Consider the following 25,509-nt stretch of genomic DNA (forward strand, 5'->3'; position numbering starts at 1 on the left):
TAAGCTCTAAGAGGATGGGTGCAGCCAGACTGCCCAGCAGGGCTGTCCCTGCCTCCTCCTTCTCCAGCCATGCCCAGAGCTGCCCACAAACTCACCCAGGACCAGCACACACTGCTTACCTGCCCAGGCTGCCATTCCATTCACAAATACAGGCAGCCACCACCCAGAGCTGCCCACGAACTCACCCAGGACCATTCACCAGTGCACACTGCTTACCTGCCCAGGCTGCCATTCCATTCACAAATACAGGCAGCCACCAGCTCCTGGCTCCTAGGAAAAGGTGCTCATCTGGAGCAATGATGAAAGCAGTTGGCAGGGAGAAGCTCAGCTTCACTAGAAAAGAGAGAAGCTATTTCAATTATGGCAACATTAACTGGCACTGCACGGACAGGGGAAACTTGTGCCTGCATCCTTATTTAAGCCAGTGACAATTCACAGGCTTTTAAGCAGGACAAACCAAAGGAGACTGGGTTTTCATCTCTGTGACACCACATAGTGCTGCTAGGTGCCATTCCCATGAGTTTTCTATACAGCTCTTCAAGAGCTCTCTCCTTATAATGTGCTGCAGAGTTTTGAAGGTTTCCAGAACTCTGTGCTCACTCAGAGCAAGCACTGTTTGTATGACTGTCCAATTAGTGCTCCAAAGGAAAGTCTGCGACTTGGGATACCGCTGGTAAGGACAAAGATATGGTGGGAAGAGAGGAGACATGAAAATCTTCTCTACCCAGCAATTTGCTCTCTTTGACTGCAAGTGGAAAGAAGAGCCACTTAGCACACTGTCTTTGCTTCATATAGATAACATATTTATTGAAAAATCTGCTTCACCAACAACGGTGAAATCGTGACCAAAAATTACAAAACATCATGGTAGTTGGCTTTATAAAAATAAACTGCAGGAGTATGCCTCACTGATTTGTACTGGTCTCTCTCAGTCCCTTCCTCCTTTAATGGTGTACATTATACTCTACAGCATAGAACCATTCTAGAAAATTGCATTCCATCCAAAAAAATGCACTTGTTTCTCCTTAGCAGAGGTCCTTAAAGTGACTTTTCCCCCGCCCTCCCCAACAATAAATATAGAAAATAGCCTCTAAACAAATAAATTTTAGTTTGGTCAGCTTAAAAAAAAAGGTCCATTTTCCCCCTCTTGGGATATGTAGTGACTAAGCAGCCATTTAAACAGTATTCAAGTCTTTGGTGGCTTCAGCTGCTTAAAGCTGCAGTTTTATGTACAGATGATCAGCTGAGGTTCTTTTTTTCTCTCCACAAACCAAAGACTATGAGATGATGTCAGGTGCACACTCACTGCACCTCCACTGGATCCATCGGCCTGGAAAGCAAGCAGTCACAGGAGGTCATCTTTGGCAAGGCAGAGCTTTCACACAGAAGGTGTCTTTGGTGGATGAACCTGCTGCATCAGCTGCGGCCGTTTCACACGCGGTTTCCGTCTCTTTGGCCTGCTCTTGGCTTTGTTGATCTGCACCACAAAGAACGCCAGGACCACCATGGCACCGAGAAAGGCAAAGACAGGAATGGTCTGTCCCACATCCTGGTTGTACCGGCCCGGCATTATACCTAGAGAGGCAAAGAGGTTTGGAAGGCAGCAGTTACCACGTGAGCCACCATGGCTTTGTGGTGCTAATGCCATCTAGCAGAAGGATCTGCCCCTAACTCTTGTTCAAAGCCCAGGCAGCCGTTAATCAGATTACATTTCAGACAGGAAGATTAACAGCTGCAGACCGATTAGTGAAAATCAGATGGGATGCTAACGTTACAGGAAAGCACCAGCATTTCTACCTTGACCTATTCGGGCACATGAAAGCATAGCCCAGACTTCCCCTGTAACAACAGTCTTCTGTTTTGCATTAGAAGAGAGATGGAGACACTTGACCATAATGTTAGTACTAAGCAATTGCTGTAATTCAAATCCTGATGGAACGAGGAAAGTGATTTCATGCTTGCTTGCTCCAGAGACAGTGCAAACAGTGAGGATGAGCTAGAGAAACAAACCCTTCATTTTTACAGGTGTCTCTGGTCTAGCAGCTCAGACTGGGAAAAGAGCACATATGAGGCTTTCCAACTGCTTCCAGCTCAGCCTGCAATGCCAATCTTGTGAAGGAGAGCTGCCCACCTGAAAGCTGCTCTGAGTGCTAGACATCATTTGTTAGTGTAACAGCTTGCCCAAGGCACCATTCTGACAAAATTCTTCTGGACTCTGCTTTTGTGCACTCACAGAAGGAATTTTAATTAGCAGTGGGTATGTGGTCACAGCTCCCAAGGACAGGGGCTGCTGCTGACCCATCAGACTGAACAGCATCCAAACAAACCTCAACTATCAAAATGCACCCACCAAGATCTTCCTCTGAGTATATCATGCACACTTTCTATTCAACAAACTATTCATATACAAAAAATAAATCTTCATCAGACAGCCTTTGATAATACAGCCATACTATTATATGCATGTTTTTCACAACTGAAAATAAAGAGTGGCCTCTCATATGGCTGCGCTGTGTTTTGAGTTTTTTCCAAAGCTTATGCAAAAAGCAAAACCAAACCAGCAACTTTCAAACTTTTCAATATTTACCTCCAGGAATGTCCCATGCTCCACTTTCTCCGGGGGACAATGGTCTCACTTGGGGTCGGTTCTGTCGAAAACTGGGCAGTGCCACTTTATCAAGGTCAATTGACAGTAATTTTTGATGTTTCCAAAGGTTGCTAGAAGAAATTGAAAGACAGAGATGTCTGCCAACTTACTTCATTAATGCAAGGAATCTTGTAGGAACATACAGAGAAAGTGACAGTACCTATACAACCTATGTATAACTTACTAGCCTGGACCCATTCTTTAGGTTCTGCAGTTTCCAGGCCTTCAAATTTAAATTCAGACATCACAGAGACACAACCTGGATTAGCAACTATTTACCAACAACTCTCTTTCTTGCACAAAGACTTCCAAAAGTAACCCCCAGCAGACAAACAAGGGCTGTGTACTGAGCACTTTCCTCCAAGGGACTGACAAGTGGCACAAGAGAAGCAGCACCAGGAGAGCTGTCCAAGAAGATGCTTCAGACAACTCTTTCCAAGGCACACTGTGACGATGGGTTTCATCAAGACTGTTCACTCGAAGTTGGAATTGCTCAATCACAACAGTGACTTGTGAAGTTATTTTTAAAATCCCTGAGTTTCATAGCGTAGCTATTAGGTGAGTCAGAGTTATTCACTGAAGAGGCATTAATCATTATTTCCTCTTTGCAATATCGTATTTTTCTAGGAAACAGCATTACAGCTGTCCCTTTCAAAAGTAGACAGGACAAATTATTTTTCAGCTGAAGTCAAAAGTGAGACTTCTTGCACAAGAAAGACATACTAACCTGGGGGCAGTTTCATTCAAAGGCTGTGGTTTGGCCCAGGACAGGTGAGGACAAGCAGGAAGGGACCGGGGTTTAGGGTCTCCCAAATGAGCCTCGAGCACCTTTGAGTATCGATGCAAATGGTTACCTGCAACTCACAGCAGAGACAGACTGGCTTACCCAAAGACAGGCAAGGCAGAAGTTACCAACACTGGACCTAAAAGTTACCAACACTGACCCTGTTTAGCACTGGCTAAACAGTGCTGCTGTAAACCCAGGAGCTGTATACAGTAACAAGGACTCACAGCTAAATATCAGAACTAACCTAAGGGTACCTTACAAAACAGTAAGAGTCTGCACCTACCACAGCAATTAATCCAAGTTTTTCTGCCAGCATGTGAGATAAGACTGAATGTTTTAAAACGCTCTGTCGCTAGTAACTAGTATGCCACTCTACAGAACCAGGCATCTGAACATTCCTACTCTAGGAAAAGAACGTTTTCTTCAGTCTAATCACACCTATATTATCACAACAAAACCCTGCAATACGTGCTTTCTTCCAGCAAAACAGCACAACACCGCAGAGCTCACAGCAAGCCAACCTTGCTGGCACGTAACTCGAGGGATCTGCCCCAGCCTTCCTGCCCTGTGAGTCCCCCAGCTTCGGGCTGTGCCTGGCCACTGAGGCTCTCTCACCTTCCATGCGCTCGGGGAGCGAGGAGCCGGCTCCCGACGGCGGCCGCTGCCGGTGCTCCGAGTGGCTGAGGCTCGGCGGCATCACCCCGTAGGACGTGTACTGCAGCAGGGAGTCCAGCAGCCAGAAGCAATCTGTGGATTTCACAGCCCCAAGACAAGATATGCATTATGCCACATAATCTTTCTTATCTTTCTGCTAAGAAGGCTTTAATGACATTTAGAGTTACAATCCATTTTGCTGGGTCTTGCTTTCCTCCTGAAGTTCTAGGCTCACTTTCAGAAAGATGCAACTTTCAATACACACCCCACATTGCCCTGCAACACACAAACACAACCTTAAACTGTTCAGTCTTAAAATATTGTCCCTTGTGTACCAAACCAGGCTCTCTTGGGGAGCAGAACACAAAAAAAAATATGTTTTGAATACAGGAATTCCAGGTTGCACAAGCCATCCTCAAAATCATGAGGTTCTTCAGTGGAAGCAAAGAAAGCTCAGAGTTTCTGATATAATTTTTAGCAGGGAAATGGAAAACCAACTATTCTTTTGAAAGGACAAAATAAATACCTTGCAAAAAAAGGTAAGAACAAGGTAGTGTTTACAGTGCAAGAATATGACTAATTTGCTTTCTCAAGCTTAAAAAAATAAACAAACAAACAAAGGAGAATCATTCTGGCTACATCCCAGCTAAAGGTACAAGCATAACCTACAGCAGCTGAGGTACAGACCAGGCTGGCAATCAACACCAGAATACAAGTGATCATGGTTTATTTTGCACTTCAAAAGCTCATGATCCCTCGCTTTGATTCTCTCCTGAATTATTACTACCTTAATCCAGAGCTACCCCTAAGGAACAAGCACTCCAGCTAGTTCACATCACAGCTCTAAAGCAGGAGTAGGACAATGCCTTATCAGCTATTTCCACCACACAGCAAAGTATTTCTCTCAGAACTTCTGCCCCTAGGAACAGTTGGCTGGGAATGGGAGTTAATCTTCATAATCCCAGTGTCCCTTAAACCCTCACCTTTGATTTTTCAAAGAGGTCAAACAGATTTTAAGGATTTATATTCACAAATGTTAGGAATTTTCCTCAGTTAAAGCCACCGATGTCTCTGCAGGAGACATAGCTCCTGGTTCACAATTTAAAAGCTAATTTTAAAGGATTTCTTTAGAGCATTCCACTCTTTCTTGCTTCAGATGTCACACTGAATTTAACAGTATGAGGGAGGTCACAGAGCATTATTTTCCATTACTTAATTTAAAGCTATGTATCTTCTCTTTTGTTATGTGCTTTCAATAACCTGCAGCAAGCACTAAGGCACCAATGTGCAGGTGTTAGGGCAACTCACAGGAAGCAACCCAAAGGCAGATAAGGAAAAATCACAGAACTCTTAAAAAACCCCAAAATGTATGGTAGAAAGAGAAATGAGCTACAAATGGAGAGCTCCCTTAGGCAGTAAGTTCCTTTAAACTTAAATAAATCAGCCAAGGGATGGATTGCACAATATAGTACTTTAAAATGTCAGTGACAAAAGCTTAAAAAATTACAGATGTACTTTTCATCACAAAAGGAAAATTCAGTTCTGTTCAGTGGAAATGCCGAAAAACACTTCACATATTGGATTATCTTCCTCCCCTCAAGCCACAGATCTTCCAGCTTGTGCTTTACATGTCATGAGAAACCTAAGCAACCTCTTAAAAATGTGCAAACTGCTAGAAAAAAGATTTTATAAGAATCAGCCATAGTGTAAGGCAGAGAGCATGGCTTCTCTGGGAGCCACAGAAAACACACACACCACTCACACAATTGCTACCCAGAGCTGCAAACAACAAATGGAAATTCCTACTTTCTGACATGTTAACACCAACTGGTGTCAAAGTAGGATAACCTGAAAGCACTAATGCACAACTGAAACACTGAGAATTACCACAAATCCTCACAGGAAACATTGCAAAGGGAACAAGGCAGGCTGAGGTGCAAACTCAAAAGACAAAATCCACTGTTCTATATAAACATTCTGAAGACGTAACTAGGGAAAAAGTGGAAGGATCTCCTAATGGCCTCTTCTCAAACTTCAGATCAAGAATGTGTAACTATTAGTGCCTCCTGCAAACAAAAACACCCCGAAAAATTTAAAAAAACCCATAAACCCAACGCCCCTTGCAAAACAGCCCACCCCAAAAATCAGCCCCCAAAGCTTATGGAACGGGAAATGAGCATGGTGAACAGCTCCATTTATCAGAGGGCTATTTCATGTGGGGCGCCCTTTGGCTGTCAATGCACCTCACAGCATTTCAGCAGAGCTCTGCAGAACTGAGATTAATCCCCTGTAAGGAATATTTAGAGTCCCTAAAAACCATCTGCTTCTGCTGGGGGCTGTGAAGGCCCAGAGGACAGCTGTGAGTGCCAGGGCTCACCTTTCTGCCGGTGGCTGTCATCCAGGCAGTTGGAGTCGCCGTACAGAACGATTCTGCCACCGCCTTCCGAAGGAACTTGGTAAAGCCCCAAAATAGGGACGTTTTCAACTACAGCAGTCTCCTGCTTTAAAACTTCCAGACCTAAAGCAAAGCACAAATAAATTTCATAGCCTGCAGAGCGTCAGTATCAATCTACCCATGAAACAACACAGCCTATATTTCCAGCTGACAAATGCAACAATGCTCCACACCACATCACACATTTTTGCAACAAGTTTTCAAAACCACCATGGATGTTATGACAAAAATGAAATTGCTCCAAGACCGTGATTATAAAGTTTCCTACCGATAATAACTTTTTTTCTTCTTCACCAAAGAAAGAAAAAAAGACCTCACAACCTGGATTATCTTCAACAACCTTGAATAAAATATTCTAGTATCTTCAGCAAAAGGTTTAAAATCAAAACGTTCTGCTCTTTATGTTGTTTCTGCCCTTCTGCAGAATTGTACAGAAAGCTGGTTTTAGGTTAAAGGTTTTCTACCTTTCCTTCCTAAAATTATATCCATTAGAAAAAATAAAGACAAATTTCATATTTGTATTTGAAATTTATCCCCTTTACTGAGATATTGTTTAGACAGCAGAAGCAAACCAGAGGGCTCTTCTGCCTCAGGAATTGCAATGAAAAGGATTCAACAGAAAAAGCAGGTCCAGCAGGCTACTTGTCAAATTGACACTCTGTCTTTCTCTCTCACATATAAGGAAATATGTAAGTCATTGGCATACAGGGATATTGTCTTTCCTCCAAAAGGCTCACACAGATGAGCTCTGCTGTTCCAGAGAATTTCTATATGGGGTAATTACCTCTGCTAAGTCAAAAATACAATGAACTCACTGATCTTCTCTGGCAGTTGCTGACTTGTATCAGAAGTACTGCATGTGCTCCTGCTCTCACACTCAAACACTCTTCACCCATCTGCACAAACCTGACCTGCAACACCCTAAGAGCTCTGCTTACAGAGCTCCTGAACAGCACTTCCTAAAAGCTCATCAAACACAAGATTTATTTTTTAAACTGCCTGCTGCCATTACATTTCTGAATTACCCTCTCCCAAATGAAAAGATATTATGATAAAAGAGAATGGAAATGCAGAGAACAGAGCACTCAAGTCTGAGACCACAGGCATCCTGTATGCATAAAACTTTCCATTACGAGAGTTTCACTGGTGACATTTTGCCTACTAAAATTTTCCTTATTTATATCCTTAGATCACCACAGCTACCACAACACTCATGCTAAATATGGCAAGGGGATATATTTCAGCAGTATTTGAAACTTACCAGAAACGTCAACCAGTAACACAATTACAACACAACTCCTCCCCTCCCAGAGACACAAGTATGTGTGATCATGTTTCCATACAGCAATTACAACACAGGTCTGCATATAACACTTGGATATTGCATTATTTAATAACTGTATAAAGAGTCACACTGCAGCTGCCTGTTAGGCAGCAGCTACATGTTCTAGGCAAAATGAGAAAATGCAAAAATACCTACCCTGTCAAGGTGGTTTTGCATTTATTGTTTTTAGACCTTTAGACTTTGCAATTTTGCTTCTGCAGTGACCCCAAAGTTCTACTCAAAACACGAAAAAAAGGACCAGGAAGCTCATACCTTGATCCTTGAAAGTCTGTGCAATGACGATGCCATCTTCTGGGAACTTTGCAATACTGCACCCTGACGCGTAATTCACTGGAAGACATCACCAAACTGATGTCAGACCAAAATGACATTTCCCTCCCTTCCCTACCCAACAATCCAGCAGAAAACATTCCCAAGAACACTGCACTGAATCTGCACATTTTGACCAATGTGTGTATTTGCAGGAAAGCATTGCTGAGAACAGCTTTCACAGGCTCACCTTTACACACTTTTCAACTATTTCAATTTAGGAGTTTTTTTTAAACTGGAAAGCTAAATCAAATACCATGAAAAAGTCTACAAAGGAAGAAATAATTTAAGAAATCATTTACGAGACTCTTTTCACTGAATCTGAGTGGTTCCCTTGACTCTTGCTCAACCTCAAACTTGCAGAAAACCATTTTCCAAACACCCCACTGTAGCCTGTGTAGGCAATGGACTCCAGTACTCACTTTCATGACTCGCCAAGGTAAAATCTCCTTCATACAGCCCATCACTAAAGGCCATATTCCAGACAGAAAGCAGATCATTGAGAGCTGGTATATTAGCACCTCCAGTATCAGGCATCCACCACTGCCTGTAAAAATTACAGTGTAACACTGTTTATTAGTATACAGAATATACTGCTAGAGTTTGGGTAACAGAAGGTCACATGTCCTCCTGCATACAGACTTTTCCAAAGCCATATAAACAATGAACTTCATCTTAAAGCCTTCATTAACTCCATGGGCATCTGAGCAGCTGTCTCTGAAAACACTGCTTTTGAGTTAAAGTTAAATAATACTGATGTAAAAGTTCTCAGTACATTTCAGCTGCACGAACAACTTCAATTTACTAGAAAGAAATTCAGTCTTATACTCTTTGTTTGGCTAAGCTGAAGTAAAAATAACAGCCATGTACCTTGCTTCTCATATTTATAAAAAAGCAAAATGTGCCATATTTTTTCTTTATATGCCATATAAACATGCAGTAATTTCGGTAATGGGTACATGACCTGGTGATACTCTTTCAATGCACATTTTCTTTCTATTCTGCTCCCCTAAAGTCAAACCATGTCCATTTCCATTTGTTAGTCTCGTCTCCAATTTCTTATTTCTCTTCATTGTAAATGTTTTTCTTGGCATTAAAAGTAGAATACAGTGCTAAAGAGGCCTCCACAATCATGACAAAATGGGGCAGCTATGCTCCTTAAGCTGTAGCCTAAAGTCAGTTCTGCTACTTAAGGCAGCACCTTCTTACAGGTAACATCCAAGTGCTGAAGTACAGTGCATCTCATTTGGGATTTTTAGGGTAATATGTGCAATTCTATGGCATTTTATTTCCCAAAGCACTTGGAAATAAAGTCAGTACCTTGTGTTTTCATCATAAAACTTGACTTTTCTCATCACAGACGTGTTGTACCAGTCACTAAAGACGATCAGTGAAAGTCCATTATCAACATCCCTCCTCAGCTTGGTGATCTCTTCAGGGAAATACTCTTCCTCACTGTCCACCATCAGCAAAGTCCCTGTGTGTAAAAGCAGAAACAGGAGTTCTCCAGGCTGGTCACGGTGATGTTACCACTATTCACACAACCCACACAGAAGCCAAGACAAGTGCACACTTTCACATTATCTGGTCCATGTGCCCTGCTCTGGCAGCTCACCTAATGAAGTCATATTTAAGGATGATAAACGTAAGACAAACATATCCCAAAATTAGTTTGGCAGCACCTTAAATTTTTAGGGTGTTACTTATGACTGCTGCTTGTGTGGTCTCAAGAACTGAATGCCCACATGTGTCAGGTGTGTGTTCTGCAGTTTGGTGTCACCCAAATGCTCCATAAACTGAGCCAAACTGTGGCACAGCTGGACAAGGAGGGGATTCACCACTGATCCAAACCAGAGTGCTAATGCAGATGCAGCCTGGTCAGGAGGTTTTTCACTGCTCCAGCTCTAACAGCACTCCCCTCACCACTGCAGACTGGCAGCCAGGTAGGCAGCAATTACTCTGAAACATCGTTTGATTCATCCTTTGAAAACTACAGCTGCATTCTGGTAGGCTTGACTGAAGTGCCACTGCCACTTTCACATAACCCTCTGTCACTCCTGTTAACAAGCAAGCACAACCTTCTCTGTATCACTGAAAAAAAACATAACCAGAAAAATATACTTTTATTCCCTGAAAACATGCTTATGCTTTCAGACTGCTTCTACATACCAGCCCTTTTGCTTCTTTACTTTCTGATCACCCAGAGAAGTGGTGAAATTTCCATTCTCAGAGACAACACAAATCTTGACAGGATGATACCCTGAGCAATCTGATAAACCACTGTGAGCCCCATGTCTCACAGTTCCTTGCAACCAAGCCATTTCCACAAGTTGAGGCAGTCTGTATTTGGAAAGCCTTCTGATAAAGATCCTGTAGAATGGGACAGAGTGCACCCTCTTTCACCAAGTGTGAAAACAATACAAGCTAGGGACAAGTGGCAGATGGACCACAGATCACTGAGTTTTATTCCCCTCACTTCTTCTTCAGGAAATTCTGAAAGCCCAACAAACTACAGTCAAATGAGGTACAACACAAAAAATGTCAAATGAGGTACAAAAAAAATGGTGAATCAGAAGAGAAAGAAGTCCCCTAATGCTGCTCTCTATGAATTATAAAACTAGTGCTCTCAGAAGAAACACTATTTTGCTACTTTTTAAAGGTCTAACATTCATGTATCCATGTGTACATCCACTGAACTCTAAAAGCAGTGGTGAGACATTCACTGAAGAATCAAGATAAACAAAAGGTTACTACTGGCAACAGTTCCAGAACTGACACTCGGGAGAATGCACCCTCACCTTACAGTGCACTGAAACACAGCCCTGCCCAAAACAGAAGAGGGGTTTTGGAGCATGCCATGGTTAAACAAGGGGCATACAGAAGCAGAAAAGAGCACAGACAGCTTGCTCTGTCCCCTGCCTGGCCAAGCTATCCAATTTCCTTCCTGATGAACACAGAAACAAACCAGATACTGCTGTACTATCACATATGGTTGGATGAACACTTTATCCACTCTTTTATCTAATCAAAGATCATTAAACATAAGAAAAGAACCAGGATGGACACCTTTGATTTTATCCTGTTAAACAGGTCATGCTTCATTTTGACCATGCCAAAATCTTTTGGCAAATACAGTTCTGCCTTTGTGGGACTGAATACTGAGGAGCTTTTAACCCACTCAGAGGCTGGCTTTCCCTCTCTTTTTTTCATGGTAAGGACAGAAATCTGAATTCATTCTACTAAACTCCCAAGCAAGCTTCCCCACCAATACTCCATACAACTAAATATCAGCACATACATAAAAAATACTCCCAATGCCAACACATTTTCCTACTACCACTAGAATTTTTATTTGTACCCTCAACACATTTTTGGTCTTCCAACAAAAGGTCATTTCAGAAAAAGTTAACAGTATGGAGAACAAGGCAATTAACTCATGCTTACCATACTGACTTGCATCAAAACATGTAAATGGAGAACCAAGAACCTCAACAAAGTACCCCATGCTCCTGAGGTGCTGGTACATGTCCCTGAAGTTTGTATGGATATGGTCACCATTCCTTAGAAAAAGAAAAGTGTTGAAGACATTTAGATCTGGCATGTAGAAATCTGATTTCCACCTTTTTGATTTTCTGAAATCCTGTCCACCTGCCACTTCTGCATACTCCAAGACACTTTCCAAAAGCTTGTGTCCTGGTCACTGACCCAATTAATCCTCACTGAGGTACTGCTGCATGATTTTTCCTATGGATGCTTCCCTGCTCCATCTATGAAACATCAGCAAAGTCTTTCCCTGCTTTGAAGACAGTCTCCCTTAAAAGACAAGGGATCTCTTCTTGTCTTTTAAATTGTCAGGTTTGTTTGGTAAGTGAATGCTGAAGCAGTTAATAAAGCGCCCCCTTTAACTTCCTGTGAGAAATTAGGTCAGAATAGAAAAGCCAAACAAAAGTCTCAGTATCTTATATGAGCATTTTAAAAGCTTTTCATTTCACATGAATAAAACCACAGAGCTCAAAAAACAATCCTGCACCAAAAGCATAGAGTGCAAGTGTTTTACATGAACTTCTTACAAAAGATAATCCCATGCCCCTCTGAAAAAGGCCAGAACTACAGCATTCAGTAAAGTTATCCCATACCATTAACACACAATCAAGAAATACTGATTTAATAGAACCTGAGATAAATACCAATCTAATGGATCATTCTTCATCCTCAGATTATCCCTGGGGAAGTATCCTGGTGGATAACGGAGGTTATGATATTGATCCCAGAGGACTCGCTTGCTACGAGGTGGAGTAGGAATAATCTTCACTTTTATTGGAAGCTTCACCGTTGAAGTCTGCTCTGCACCATTCTTAGACTGAAGGACAGAACAAACTGCAGTGAAATCCTTTCTCCCCACAGCAATCAGTTCACCATGGATTGTAAAAGACCAAAATACTTGAGGTACTAAATCTACTTTTTGTCACCAAAGAGATTACATTTGCCCTAAATTGCTGCAGTATTTTTTCCTGCACTCAACAGTTTATAATTATGCTCAGAATGTAAAATACTTAACATATGTTAAAACTGTGATGTGGTTTAATTGTTCAAAATTTTAAAAGTTTCTCAGGAACAATTAAGCATGGTTCAGGCAATCTTTTTCAAAATACATTTCTTAAAATCCACAATAAACAAATGAAATTATGATGTTGCTCCCAAAGAGATATCTCCTGATTCTAAATTATATACAATTTGCTCTCAATTATAAAGAACATTATTTGTACTCTTTTATTTCCTGACCCAAATTTAACTTATGCTTTAAATGACATAGCTAGAGCAAACCCTTAAAACCAAAGTATTTGTGTATCAGAAAGCAGTTTAGATAACTCTTCACCCAGAAAATCCAAGATGCACAGAACTCACTTCATTTTCTGCAGGGGATGATACTGTGATCATAACATGACCTTGAGCAATGCCTTCCCAAGATGCTGCTTTCTTGGCTACAGAGATGGAAATTGCCAAGTATCCAGACCAAGGCCACAAGACAGGGGAATAGGAGAAAGCCACTTCGATGTTATCCCCATTTTGGGGGAGATAGGGCTGCCAGTCTGGCTGTGAAATGAAGAACACAGAACACTGGTAACACAGTATTTGCAATCACTACTTTTGCACACATAGCCCTTTTCCTCTGCATGAAGTAACAAATATTAGCTCTTCTGAAGATTATATCAAATTTAAAAATGCCCTCCAAGCCCAAAAGTTTGGTGTTGTGTCAGTGAATCACCCCAATTGTGACAGTGTCAATGACCCAGACCAGAGGCTTTTCAGAGGCAGGACTGTGAGAAGTTGCCCTAGTGAACCTGCTTTAACATTCTGAGATCATGTGCAAACATTTATTGGCGAGAGCACAAGATTTCCCTTAGATAACAAGGCCAGCTAACAGTGGAACAGATATAGGCCAATTACATCAGCTGTGTGTATTACCATAAGATAATGACCTTTGGTGCCCTTTAATGTAAACTTGAATCTAAAACAAACCCCAACAGTCACCCTAAAATGTTACAATTAGGCTCATTTACATTGGCTGGAGTTACATGATAGGTATCTTTTTTAACTTGTATCAATTCTCAAATCTATTCTACATTTAAACTTAATTAAAAGCCTCCCTAGCCAACCAACACGCTCAACATCTCCGGTGTGAGAGAACAGGTTTGGCAGCAGAGCCTGGTTAAGCTGATACATTCAGGACACCCTGACCCATGAAAAGGCTTAATTTAATGTCAGGATGCTTTACTGAGATCATTTATGCTATGCATCCTTTTTTCAAGGATGAAAAAAAAAAAAAATCAAGAAGGTCTGTCCAGAAGATTTTAAATGCTATTAGAAAATACAAAGAAATCTCTAAGTACCTCTTAATTCAAACTGGTTTTGCAAAGATAAAATGTTGCACACCCTGAAACCAATGCATTGCTTGAAAACTTGTAGACAGCTCATGCTGACAAATCATCCAGTGTGGATGCACCCTTTAATGAAACATTTTGCATCTCTTGCTCCCAGCAGCGAGGTTTGCTGTATGAAACTCATAGCTAAAGTAGTATTTTCTGGGAAGGTTTTTAGCAACTTTACCAGCCAGATTTTGGAACAATGTTAATACTTACCTTGTCTACAATTCTCCCAGTGACTCCCATGCCATTTAGGATAGTAACATTAACAATAGTTGGCATCCCTCCATAATATATGGGCTGAGAACAATAGGGCCACATGTAGGGACATTCAGTCAAGTCAATATAGCTTGGACTCAAACTACAGGAGGACAGAGGAGGGAAAATTCAAAGAGGAAAAAATTAACAATAAACAGAAGAACGTACACATAACCACAAAATTTTCAGATAAACCATTCCAGTCATATTTTACCAAGATCTCATATCACTTCCCAAATATGCCCCAAAATCTTCTTCCCTTCCTATTTTTTATTTTAAGTTTTGTGGGAAGATTTTCATGCACAAAAAAGCAAGCATGTCAGTTCAGGGAGATGGTCCTTTTGGTCCTTATTTTCAAAGTTAAATTTTAAGTCCTTTTCCACTATTCATAACATCTAAGGCTATAAGAGAAAAGGATCATCCCCTACACTGCTGCATGACTTTTCATCCATTCTCTGATCAAAATTCATCCCTGAGATTATGCAACACCTGTGCAAGTCCTCACTGTTGCACAAGCACAGATTGCTCAACTGAGCTACACATGCACCACCTGCTCTCTTAAACAAAAGAGCAAATTCTATTGTACCACTGATTAATTAAGGATTAAAATTAACCTGGCCTGTGGTTTATAGCTGTTGAGGATCTGATAAGCTCTTAGAAGATCCAATTTGCCATGTCCTTGTTCAAACATGTTGACTCCAGGAAGTCTCCGTGCTGATGCAATAAGGGCCTGCTTCATACTTGCTGGATTCACCATTTCACGCTTCTGAACTGTGCTGAAACAAAAATAAATAGACCACAAAATCAGTTTGCTGTAACATTCTCTGCTCATATTTGTCTATTATTGCTTGATTTCTCATGATACAAATGCAGAAGAGGGACAAGTTTCTGATATATTTCTCTTTAAAACTAATAATACATGAATTTTTCTCCTTATAATGTGCTCCAGGACCAGCAGTCATTACAATCAGGGCAGTATCTTTATATGCTAAATAAAATATTTGCCTTCCAAGGAGGTAAAACACCTCTGCTGTTCAAACAAAAATACACCATTTCTTGGACGAAATATGATGATGACTTTGAATTTTTTGCATGTTTCTCACATAAAGGTTTGTCTCATCCATATGGAGTAGCTATGACAAACACAGGGTATGGACTTGCAGTTCCCACTTTCAAATTCTTCAGCTGACTTACCCAACAGGATGATGCCCATGAAACCCTGCATCCTATAAAATTTACAAGTACATAGAAAATCACCTACTAAAGGTGCCTACTTTGAGCAGTTGACAGAAGGGCAGCAATTCCAAATTATTAAAAAACGTGACACAATTGTCTCATAGTACTGTTCTGCCTAACTATATTCTGAAAGACCTAACTATTCAAAACAGTTCTCAAGCTTTTTCATGAAACACAGAAGTAGCCAGATAAGGTAATGTCTCAAGCAGAACAACAGTGATTTTACTCTCCAAGTTTGTTTTCCTACATGTAAACACAACTTAGTTTTATTTGATGGATTCCTTTATAGAGACTTTTATGACCCTAGTGATCGGTATCTTTCTAGAGATTCTTGTATAAGACTTACCTCACTAAGAGAGTGACAGCACCTGCCACCACAGGAGATGCCACACTTGTCCCAGAGAGGGAGCGGCAGCCACCTTTCATACCAGACCCTCTCACTCCAGAGCCATAAGTAACAATATCAGGCTTCACTCTGCCATAACCTCCAGGCAGCTCCTGTGAAAGAAAACAAAAGGATTATTGCCCTAATGTAAAATGAACACTGATGGCTTCCTTTGGGCACTTAAATTAACTGCAGGTTATTCAGAAGTAAAATTAGCAACCAAATTATCTGAGGTTCAGCATAACAGAATAGCAACTAAGCCAAAGAAGGACTCAAGCTGTTTAGGACAAGTTCCCAACTTTTCAAGGTTAGGCTGATCAGCATTTCTGCTAAGCAGGAAACCACTGACCAAATGAGAACCACACTGATTACTGGCTACACAACCAGAAGCATGTGACAGTCCCCTTGATCAAGATCCCTGTGCAAGGATCTGACATCATGTGTGCAACAAGCACCCCCTCAGCTCCACAGGCAAGTAAGTGCCATTTCACGTGCAGCACCTAGAAATCCTAGGATTTTTCAACTAAAGGACAAGAGCAGGCCTCCATGTTTGCAATTTAACCACACAGACAAGTCTCCACCATCAACCAAAAGGAAGTGGATGTTTTACAAATTCACCAAAAATGTCAATAATAGTCAAGACTAATATGAGAAACCCTGAAAAGAACATTAAGCTTCTTGCTTACAGATTTAGAATTTCTAACTATTCTGATCTCTGATGACATCTTTTGTCCAACACACACATCTACACAGGATTGCCCGTTAACCTTCCAAGCATTATTTTGACTGCAAATGTGAGCAGCCACCATGAAAATATCTTACCCAAGTGGTCATTCCCCTAGATGAAAAGCGAGCTATATTATCTTCAAAGTCAATGCCACCTACTCCAATCACATCCATCTGGTCAGCAGGATTATTCAGAGTCCTAGAATAAGATATGAGAAAGGAATATTAAAAAATTAAAACATACCCAAAAAACCAAGATATAGCCGTAAGTTTGTGCTGGTAACAGATGTGCTGCAATCAGATTTTTGTCACATACTTATACTTCACAGGAGACAGCAACTTATCAGGTAGTTACTAACTCAGTAACTATCAAACCATGTACCTTGAAGACAAAACAAAATGTGGTTTTAGGCATTTATTTTAGAAATCACCACAAATTGTTCTGGGTTGATCCTTTCTGTTTTCCTTAAGCCCGAGATCAGTACCCAAAGCTGTCTGCTCACACTAAGAGGGAAATGTCAGCTGGAAGCACTGCCATTCTTCTGCTGCTGACTTTCCACTGTTTCAAAGAAATCATTTAGTTAAGTACTTCACAAAATGCAAGTAATAAGGACAGGAAAAAGTTTAACTTGAGTCACTTTCTAAGATTAGAGAGAAAAAAAGCAGAGAAAAGTTCCTGACCAAGCACAACTACTTCCAAACCCACAGCACACCACAGCCAGCTCCCTTTGAAGCAGTCGCTGACACTCACCCATATAAAGGGCCGTCGTTGCCAATAGCAGAGACCATGATGACATTGTTGGCAGTCAGCTCCCAAACCTACAAAAAACAATGTTTACAATAAGGCTCTGCCACCAAAAAAGAGACTTTTCAAACAGACAACTTCTTTCTGAGCTTTACAAGATACATCTCACTGTATATCCAGTATTAAGCTCTGAACTTTCCTAAGATGATTTTAGCAATAACCCAGCCCTGACAGCAACACTGCTGACAGAATCTTCTTACATCAAAGGAAAAACTCTGGTCTGTAATAAAGCACTGCAGATGACAAAGTCAAGTAGTTATTCTGAATCCCCTCCAGCAGTGCTCTGGGGAGTACACTGAAGTCACTGTCAAATTAAATTTCAAGGCAGGTTTCAATTAAAAAAAAACAAGGAATAATTTATACGCTTCAAACCCCTTAACTGGCCTTTACGAAGAACAACTACATCCTTTAGTTGAAAAGTAAATTAATTCTCTTAATGCTTTTGAAGGCCAGGCCAAACACTCAGGGAACTATGACATTTACAAAGACCAAAAACTAATTCCATCTTAACCTGAACCAAATCTCTTAGCACACAGCTGAATCAACTACCTGCACTTTTTACTTATTTGTTCTTAAATTCACTAAAATCATGTCATACATTTTTTTTTTACCATGAAATAATTTAACCATGCAGAGATTTTAAAAAAAAAAACAACCAAGAATGGATTTTAGCTAAGTGCCTCATATTAAAGGTCCTTTTAGTTGTCTGCTTGGGAGTAATTTTCAAGCATTTTGTTAAAGTTATTTTCCATAACTCTGTGAACATCTGTGTTGTGCTTGGGTTTTTTTAACTCATTCCTTATACATATTCCCAAAAGCCTGAACACTGCACAAATTCTGTCACACAAATGAAACGCAGAACTGTCAGCAGGACCAGACACAAACAAGTAGCTCTGCAAGTCCAGCATTTGTGTGAGAGATACAAACACTATGCCCACTTCATTTCTTCATACTAACTTTGTCAACAAATGGATGATCCATGAAGTCTGGCCCACCAATACTTAGATTCAGTACATCTATCTTCTTTAAAATTGCATAATTAAAAGCATCCAGAAACCAAGATGTATATGAGACCTATGTAAGAAAGAGGGGAAAAAGTTACCATTAGAAAAACATCCGTGATTTCATGACAATGCAGACTTTAGACACAGAGGAAAAACAACACCAAAATAAAGAACAAAACTGACAATGGGTCTTAAATTTCTAGCACTCAGTACATTTAAGTGACTCCATTATACAGTTAAGACTTCCATATCCTGTTTCTGAAAAACATACCAGATATGGAAACTGGCAGAAATCTTGCAGTAAATATTTTATAAATAGAAACCTGTATCCTTTCCACTTATCAATGTCTACATTTATGACTGCATGCAATACCCCCAAAGGAAAGGATTTTACAGCATTAACCTGAAAAGGCAGGAATTGAAACACATGTAAAATAGCTACCTGATTATTGGTGAACACTCTGAAAATGTGCAGTTCAGCATTTGGAGCAAATCCCTGACATTCCCTCATGCTGGCTATCACGCCTGCTACAAAAGTCCCATGGCCTAAACCTATCAGCATGAGAAGGAAACAAAGTAAGACATTAGAACACAAAGAATTCCATTGCCAAGAATTTTTACCACTGAACATCACCTGTAGCAAAAACCACATAAATTTAACAGACTTTACAACAAACCACAAGTGCTGGGTTCAGTCCTAGTCTTTTTGAACCATATTTTGCTACCAGGTTCAGTGGGGACAGGATTTGCAGCACACTGTAGCCAGACAACCAGCTGATGAAACTTGGGTGATTAATTGTCCAGTCCATCCACTCCTGATTGCTACCAATGAAATCATGACAAAAACCAGGATTTCAGAAAATGCAGCTCATTTCAAAGTCAATGTATTTTAATGCAGACTTCTTACATTTTTGTACTCCAAATCTGCCTGTCCAGCAATCCTCTGGGCACAGAACTTACAGAAAGAGCTATCCAAAGCAGGTGCTGCAATGTAAAGTAATTACTATGTAAACAAAACTATGGAGGTGCACACAAGACTGAGCAATACAAGCATCTACTTTGAACTCCAGGAAGATTCAATGGCCAACTGCCTCACTGACCCAAACTGTATGAAGTTAATAATCTGTGAAAGCACACAGTCAGGACAAGTCAGGGTCAACATACAAAAAAGGAACACAAACAAAGGGTAGAAAATACGAGGTTCAGTTATGCAGAATAGAAAAATTTTACAGGAAGGTGCCAAACTCTGATCAGTTTAGGACGACACAGTAAGGAAGGAAAATGCTGTCCCTCATTAGTATGGAAATATGTACCACTGTGAAACAGCAACATGAAAAGGAGTAAGAAAGAAAACACCTTTGTTGGGTTTGCTCTAAATGCCACGTTCTTTGGCAACGTACTGACAGGTGCACAGTAACTTATTGCCCTGACATTTTTCAACAGCTATGATGAAGTGTCACATATGACTCCAAGGACACTTATGCACCCCCCTTTTGGAACCTCAATAGTCCCTGCTGAATTTGGTATGAGTACAAAGTGCCTAGGACACTGCAAAATTAAGCTTTAAATATCAAGATACACAATTTTAACAGATGTTAGCAGCACAGCAGCAAGCACAAAACACACCAGTGTCAGGAACAGCTGGAAAAATGCACAGTAACTCACCATCATCCAAGGTTCTCTCATTAGTCCAGTTTGTTCTCTCCTTTACATTTTTGAAATGTGGATGTTTTTCACTCAGACCAGTGTCAAACACTGCTACTCTCACACCAGCACCTATTAAGAGAAAACATGGCTTTTTCTGATTCAGCTCCATAGCAAATCTAGTCTATCAAGTTAAAAGAGAACTTTTGTTTAATGTAGTAAGCAATTTACAATCCAAGTCAGCTATAGGTAATAAATAAACTCATATTCCAAGTCAGAAATTCAGTCAAAGATCACAAACACGACAAACTTCCCCCAAGTAAAGTACACACATCAAACAAGCACTCCATAAATATACAATGCATTCCAAACCAAATTATATCTCAATCATTGCAGCCTGGCAGCCAGTGAAAGGTGAACACACACGAGTCAATTAGCCTCTCCTTACACTTCTCTTGTTTTCCCAAGGTTATTGTTCTCAGGCAACAAGCAAAAGCATACCTGTGTAACCCATCTGCCAGAGGACATCTGCCTGCAAGGTCTGAGCAACCTGGCGAGGGATGGCTCTCAGCAAGCGCCTGCTCGAGTGCCGGCCCGTGGCGTGCCAGAAGCCAGACCCCAAAGACAGACTTGCTCTTCTCAAGGGGCGTGATGACTGCCACTTCTGAGTCCACCTGGTTTCATTGCAGTGCAGCATTGGATCAGCTGTGTACAATCAGGATGGAGAAAATTAAAAACAGCATGAGGAAAACCATAACACAAGTGATTCTTATGCAAACTTAAGGCATCATACTGTTACAACAAATGTTTTAGAATATTGAGAATCTAATTTCTCTGATCAACATCAGTAAAAGTTTATCTACTATGGATACAGAGCTCCCTGTTCTACGGTAAGCGACTGCTGCAAAAGAAATGTTTCCATGCTGCAGACGGAAATAAAGCTTCAGCAAACGTATGACAAAATCCTTGCAATGTTATAACCAAAAGAATAGATTTCTGTTCATTACAGAAAAACTGCAGGGCACTTCTCATTTGTGTAATGCTAAGCTAATGGTCTGAAATAAGGCTAAGAGCACTTTTCCAAGGCAGATCCCATGCAGGCACACAGAAAATGACTTACACTCTGCATACTTGAGTGACCGGAAGACCTTTCTCTGAGGTGTCACACGCTTGATGTTTGGATGGTCTTCCAGAGTGAGCACTCCATCCTTCTGCTTCTCGTTGATCTGAATAACTTCAAAGTCACTCGGATAGTCACTGGCCGGGTTGTTGCGAGGTACAATCCTCCAGTTCTCAATGTCACCACTTTTTAATGCACTTGAAATAAATTTACTTCGAGCTTTAGCTGTGAAGTATCCATTAAAAGCCACAATATACTCTGGAACGAGAGCACAGCTTTATCAGAACTGGTGCTTAAGCAGCTTATGCATGAATTCACATTGCAAAGTCTGAATTTTTCTTTACTTGGAACAAATAATCACAATTTCAGGCCCTTTTCTGCTGCTTTTACAAGCTTGCAATTTATTTCTGCACTATGTAAAGGGATGGGGGTGCTGGAAACATAAGAAATAGGACAAAAGCCTTTGAAAGGAAGATGGAACTGTAAATATCAGGGAAAGGCAAAATGACATGAGAGGAGCAGGGGTGAGGGAACAGATTTATTGTTAAAAACTGACATGCCAATTCAGCGTGCTTCTTGGCTGGTATGGTTGAAAGACTCTACATGGTACTGAGCTTTAGTGGAAATTACTGACACTAATTACAACAACCTCAGAAAACAAATTCAGACTCATCAGCCCAGTCCCTGATCTGCACCAGTGACTTGTCAGCAGGCTCAGCTCCAGCTCACACCGCCACACTGTGTTAAGGCTGTGGCACAGGAGTGTCACTTCTGCCACCCTCCTGCACGCGCCCAGGCACAGCACAGCTTCACTGCAGGAGTACTGCAGGTCCCTGAGGCAGCACAGGATGCAGGTCAAGGTGTCCTGCTGCCATCCCAGCTGCAGCACCTGCCTCACTCTGCCTTCCACCCGCTCCCTTCACTATTATCTGCCATTCTTCCATGCAAGTATCACTTCCAAACTTTTTCTTTAACAAATCCACAGAGACTTCTTGCTTTTCTCTCCCCTTCAAGGCCCATCTGTGTGGTTACATTTTATTAAAGAGCCTCAAGCATACTACTGGCCAGGTCAAAACAAGCAGCTACTAAACACACCACTCTTGTCCACCCAAGCCTTCCCACTCCATTTTCACTTTTCAAATCCTCTGGGTTTCCCTCTTCCTTCTCTTTTTGGAACACTGTCTCCAGCTAAACATACAACCTTTGAAAAAGCGTTGCTCTTTTCGAATATTGAGAATTTAACAGATGATGTGCTTCCACAGAAACCCTGAGTGTTACAACTGCACAAGCACCACAAATCAGTACCATACACATGAACATGACATGGATTTTTTTGTTTTACTGCTTAACTCTTTATTACCATGCTCCACAACTGTCGAAGTGAACTCCACTTTCAAAGTAAGACGAGAACATCCAGGACATACGTGAGCCTCGTGAGAGGAATTCCCTACTCTGGTACCAAAGTGTTTTTTGCCACAGAGTAAAAGAACAAACAGAACAAGCCAGATGTCTGCAAACTTCATGGTCATAGAAGAAAATGGTTTCATTCCAAAAATTCCATATATTCAAATCACAATTTTCTTCTTTATAAACTAGTTCATTTCTGTTTCAGTAAACGTTGCTTTCACTGTGCTGATCAACTGGATATTCTGAAAGCTGGATCCAACAATAAGTAGAGATTTCATGGTCTTTTCAGGTCAAGCCTAGTGAACAGGCTCATTTCTTTCTCCGCTTCTTCTCCATTTTGCATTAAATGATTCAGTCACTCAGGATGTGGCAGCTGAGTCCTGTACTCCATTTCTGATGGCAAACTTAACTCCCTAGAAGAATTAGCAAAGCTGATTGCAAGGCAACCTGTAAGGCAGGGCAATATGGAAAATAATTAGAATCATTAATAATTTGTGCTACTGTGTAGTCTGGAAATCACCAAAAAAAAAAAAAGACACCTTTGGTAGTTTGTTTTAGAAAAAATAGGGAAAAAAGTTCCTCATATTTCCTTTACAATTTTTCACCAACACTAAAGTTCTTCCCTTGTTCAGAGCAGAACACATGTGAAACACTCAGGTATTAACCTGACAAGAGAACAGGCAGCAATGACCACCAAACTCAACCACACTTCATGTAAGTGCAGCAAAGAGCTAAAAATTACATGCAAATCCCATGGCAGGGAAAAAGTGCAAAATAAAATAATAACATGATAAAAGTGTCCATGGACATTTACAAAAGCATGCTTTTTTTTTCCAATCAGAAACATGGCAAATAGAAATAGAAAAGTGCAAAATAAAATACTAACATGATAAGTGTCCATGGACATTTAAAAAAGCATGCTTTTTTTTTCCAATCAGAAACATGGCAAATAGAAATAATGCACAGAACCTCATTTTACACAAGGCAAATCAGGTTCAAACTCCATGCCAAAGCCACGTAAGGACAAAAGATATCAGAAGAGGCAAAGCTGCAGTGACTCTGCCTTTCAAAATTTTTCTGAGCCAGGGTGTGTGTTACTAAAAACATGGGCACCTGAGGAAATAAGAGCTGATAACAGCATGTGAAGTTAAAGGAAGGTGCTGAAATCATTTTCCACATGGAGGGACAACCTCCTCCCCTTATGTTCCAAAGTGCATAATACACTCAAGAAAAATTGCAATGCTAGTGTTCTTCTGAACTCCAAACACTCAACCAGCAACTGAGAGATACAAGGCCATTAAAAGATAAGAAAAGAGAAACATTTATGTCTGGTTTGTCACAGCACCTGGGGAACCAGAACAGAACTGTATATAGCAGCTGTGACCAGGACTGGAAACCAGGGGCCTTATTAGGGGATTCACAGGATTTAGGGGAATGATGGGCTGACCTCACAGCACAACAGAGGAATTGAGTCTGAATGCAACAGCTGTTACTACATTTTCATTTAACTTTATTTAGCATTATCAAGTATTTCCTTGTAATAGGGACAGAAATTACCTCTATTTTTATTTGACTGACAACATCATGACAGGCTGGGAACTGCTTGTTAGGAGTCATAAAGTTTCCCCTTCATTCCTAACTCAACATGGTTACAGTGCACTGACTCCTGGCCTTGGTTAAGCTCTGCCTGCCTTATCACTTCATCGCTTAATAACTCCTATAGCAATAAAATAAAACAACTACACAAATGAGCAAAATAAACACCCTTGTGGCTAGTAACAGGTTGTACGCAAGCACGATAAGGAAGCACGATGGACGCTGAGAGCAAAGGCGCAGCGCAGGCACAGGTTTGAGCTGTGTAACACCCACAGCAGGGTGAGGTCAGGACTCCCACCTGCCAGCCCGCCCCTGCCCTGGCAGAGCCCCCTCCAGCCCGCGGGCTGGCCACGCCGAAAGGATCCCCGGCTGCAGCGCAGCGGCACCGTCCCGTCCGGGGAGCACTGCCAGTACCACGAGCGAGCCCGGGCCCGGCACCGTCCGGCCGGGCCAAAGCCGCCGTGAGCGCGGCCGGGCACCGTGCGGGGCAGCGCCGCCGCTCCCGGCCCGGGCAGGGCGGAGAAGTGACAGCCGGCGGGGAGCGCCCCACGCCGCGGCGGCAGGCGAGGAGGCGAGGGGCAGCGAGCGCCGCCCCGCCCGCGCCCCAGACCCCGAGGGAGCCGCGGGCTCCCGGCCCGTCCCGCCCGCCCCGCGCTCACCGCGCCGCCGCCGCCCGGCCCGCCGCCATCTTCAGCGCTGTTTACCGGCGCGCTCTCGCGAGAGCCCCGCGGCCGCGCTGCGCAGGCGCGGGCGGTGCCGGCCCGGGAGCCCTCAGGAGGAGGCGCGGGGGGTCCCGGCAACCGCGGCCCGAGGTTGTGTTCAAACCCTTACCCAAACTAAATGTATGGGTTTGAAGCCCCTTTGCCAGCGAGCGGAAGGCGTTGTTGGCAACAGAAGCTTTATCCCGCACGACTGAAGCAAACGGCTTTGAGGCCAGCTGAGGTTGGCGTCAGCTGTAGACAGACCGTGTCGCGGGCCCCTGACCCTGGTACCCCCCCCAACTGTTCCCCATCTTCTCCAAAACTTCATAGCTGTCGTTTTGAACGGCTTGATTCTTCTGGGGTCCAGTTTCTGATGGAGTTGGACGAGTCTCAAATTCTCTCAATGTTACAAATGGACATCATGTAGCACTGTGTGGATTGTCACTTACTGTTCGAAATAACACTGTTACCTTCTCCTGCCCAGCTACCTCAATGAGAAAGGGAAC

General features: G+C 41.8%; 1 protein-coding gene across 4 annotated transcripts; it reads right to left on the reverse strand.

The window, feature by feature from the left end:
- Positions 1 to 216: 216 nt before the first annotated feature.
- Positions 217 to 25,048, reverse strand: MBTPS1 (membrane bound transcription factor peptidase, site 1). Of its 4 annotated transcripts, XR_005952358.1 has the most exons (24): positions 24,962 to 25,048; positions 22,660 to 23,153; positions 21,300 to 21,557; positions 20,681 to 20,884; positions 20,201 to 20,311; positions 18,978 to 19,087; positions 18,489 to 18,605; positions 17,478 to 17,545; positions 16,823 to 16,925; positions 15,962 to 16,113; positions 14,994 to 15,155; positions 14,338 to 14,482; positions 13,103 to 13,291; positions 12,385 to 12,557; positions 11,642 to 11,757; positions 9,518 to 9,674; positions 8,620 to 8,744; positions 8,141 to 8,218; positions 6,466 to 6,606; positions 4,050 to 4,181; positions 3,375 to 3,507; positions 2,588 to 2,718; positions 1,312 to 1,575; positions 217 to 333 (listed from the first exon to the last, which is right to left on the reverse strand). XR_005952358.1 is itself a non-coding variant. In XM_041400389.1 (23 exons), exons 2-23 carry the CDS (start codon positions 22,844 to 22,846, stop codon positions 1,379 to 1,381), a joined length of 3,183 nt encoding a protein of 1,060 aa, XP_041256323.1. In that variant the 5' UTR covers positions 22,847 to 23,153; positions 24,962 to 25,048; the 3' UTR covers positions 782 to 1,378. The 4 variants fall into 4 exon arrangements, 3 of the variants coding, with proteins under 3 accessions (XP_041256323.1, XP_041256321.1, XP_041256322.1); XM_041400389.1 differs by lacking the exon at positions 217 to 333 and having other exon boundaries at positions 782 to 1,575; positions 3,375 to 3,501; XM_041400387.1 differs by lacking the exon at positions 217 to 333 and having other exon boundaries at positions 782 to 1,575.
- Between the last annotated feature and the right edge of the window lie 461 nt (positions 25,049 to 25,509).

The sequence above is a fragment of the Onychostruthus taczanowskii genome, unplaced genomic scaffold, assembly GCF_017590055.1.
Source record: "Onychostruthus taczanowskii isolate IOZ18803 unplaced genomic scaffold, ASM1759005v1 scaffold18, whole genome shotgun sequence".
NCBI lineage: Eukaryota > Metazoa > Chordata > Aves > Passeriformes > Passeridae > Onychostruthus > Onychostruthus taczanowskii.

What these genes read in the sequence shown, in the direction of transcription:
- MBTPS1 (XM_041400387.1), bottom strand. Translation starts at nt 22,846, where the DNA reads ATGAAACCATTTTCTTCTATGACCATGAAGTTTGCAGACATCTGGCTT. An exon ending in CTAGGGGAATGACCACTTGG is followed by an intron (nt 16,114 to 16,822) that starts GTAAGATATTTT and finishes TTTCTTTCACAG; the next exon opens with GAGCTGCCTGGAGGTTATGG. An exon ending in TTTTATGATGAAAACACAAG is followed by an intron (nt 8,745 to 9,517) that starts GTACTGACTTTA and finishes TAATTTTTACAG; the next exon opens with GCAGTGGTGGATGCCTGATA.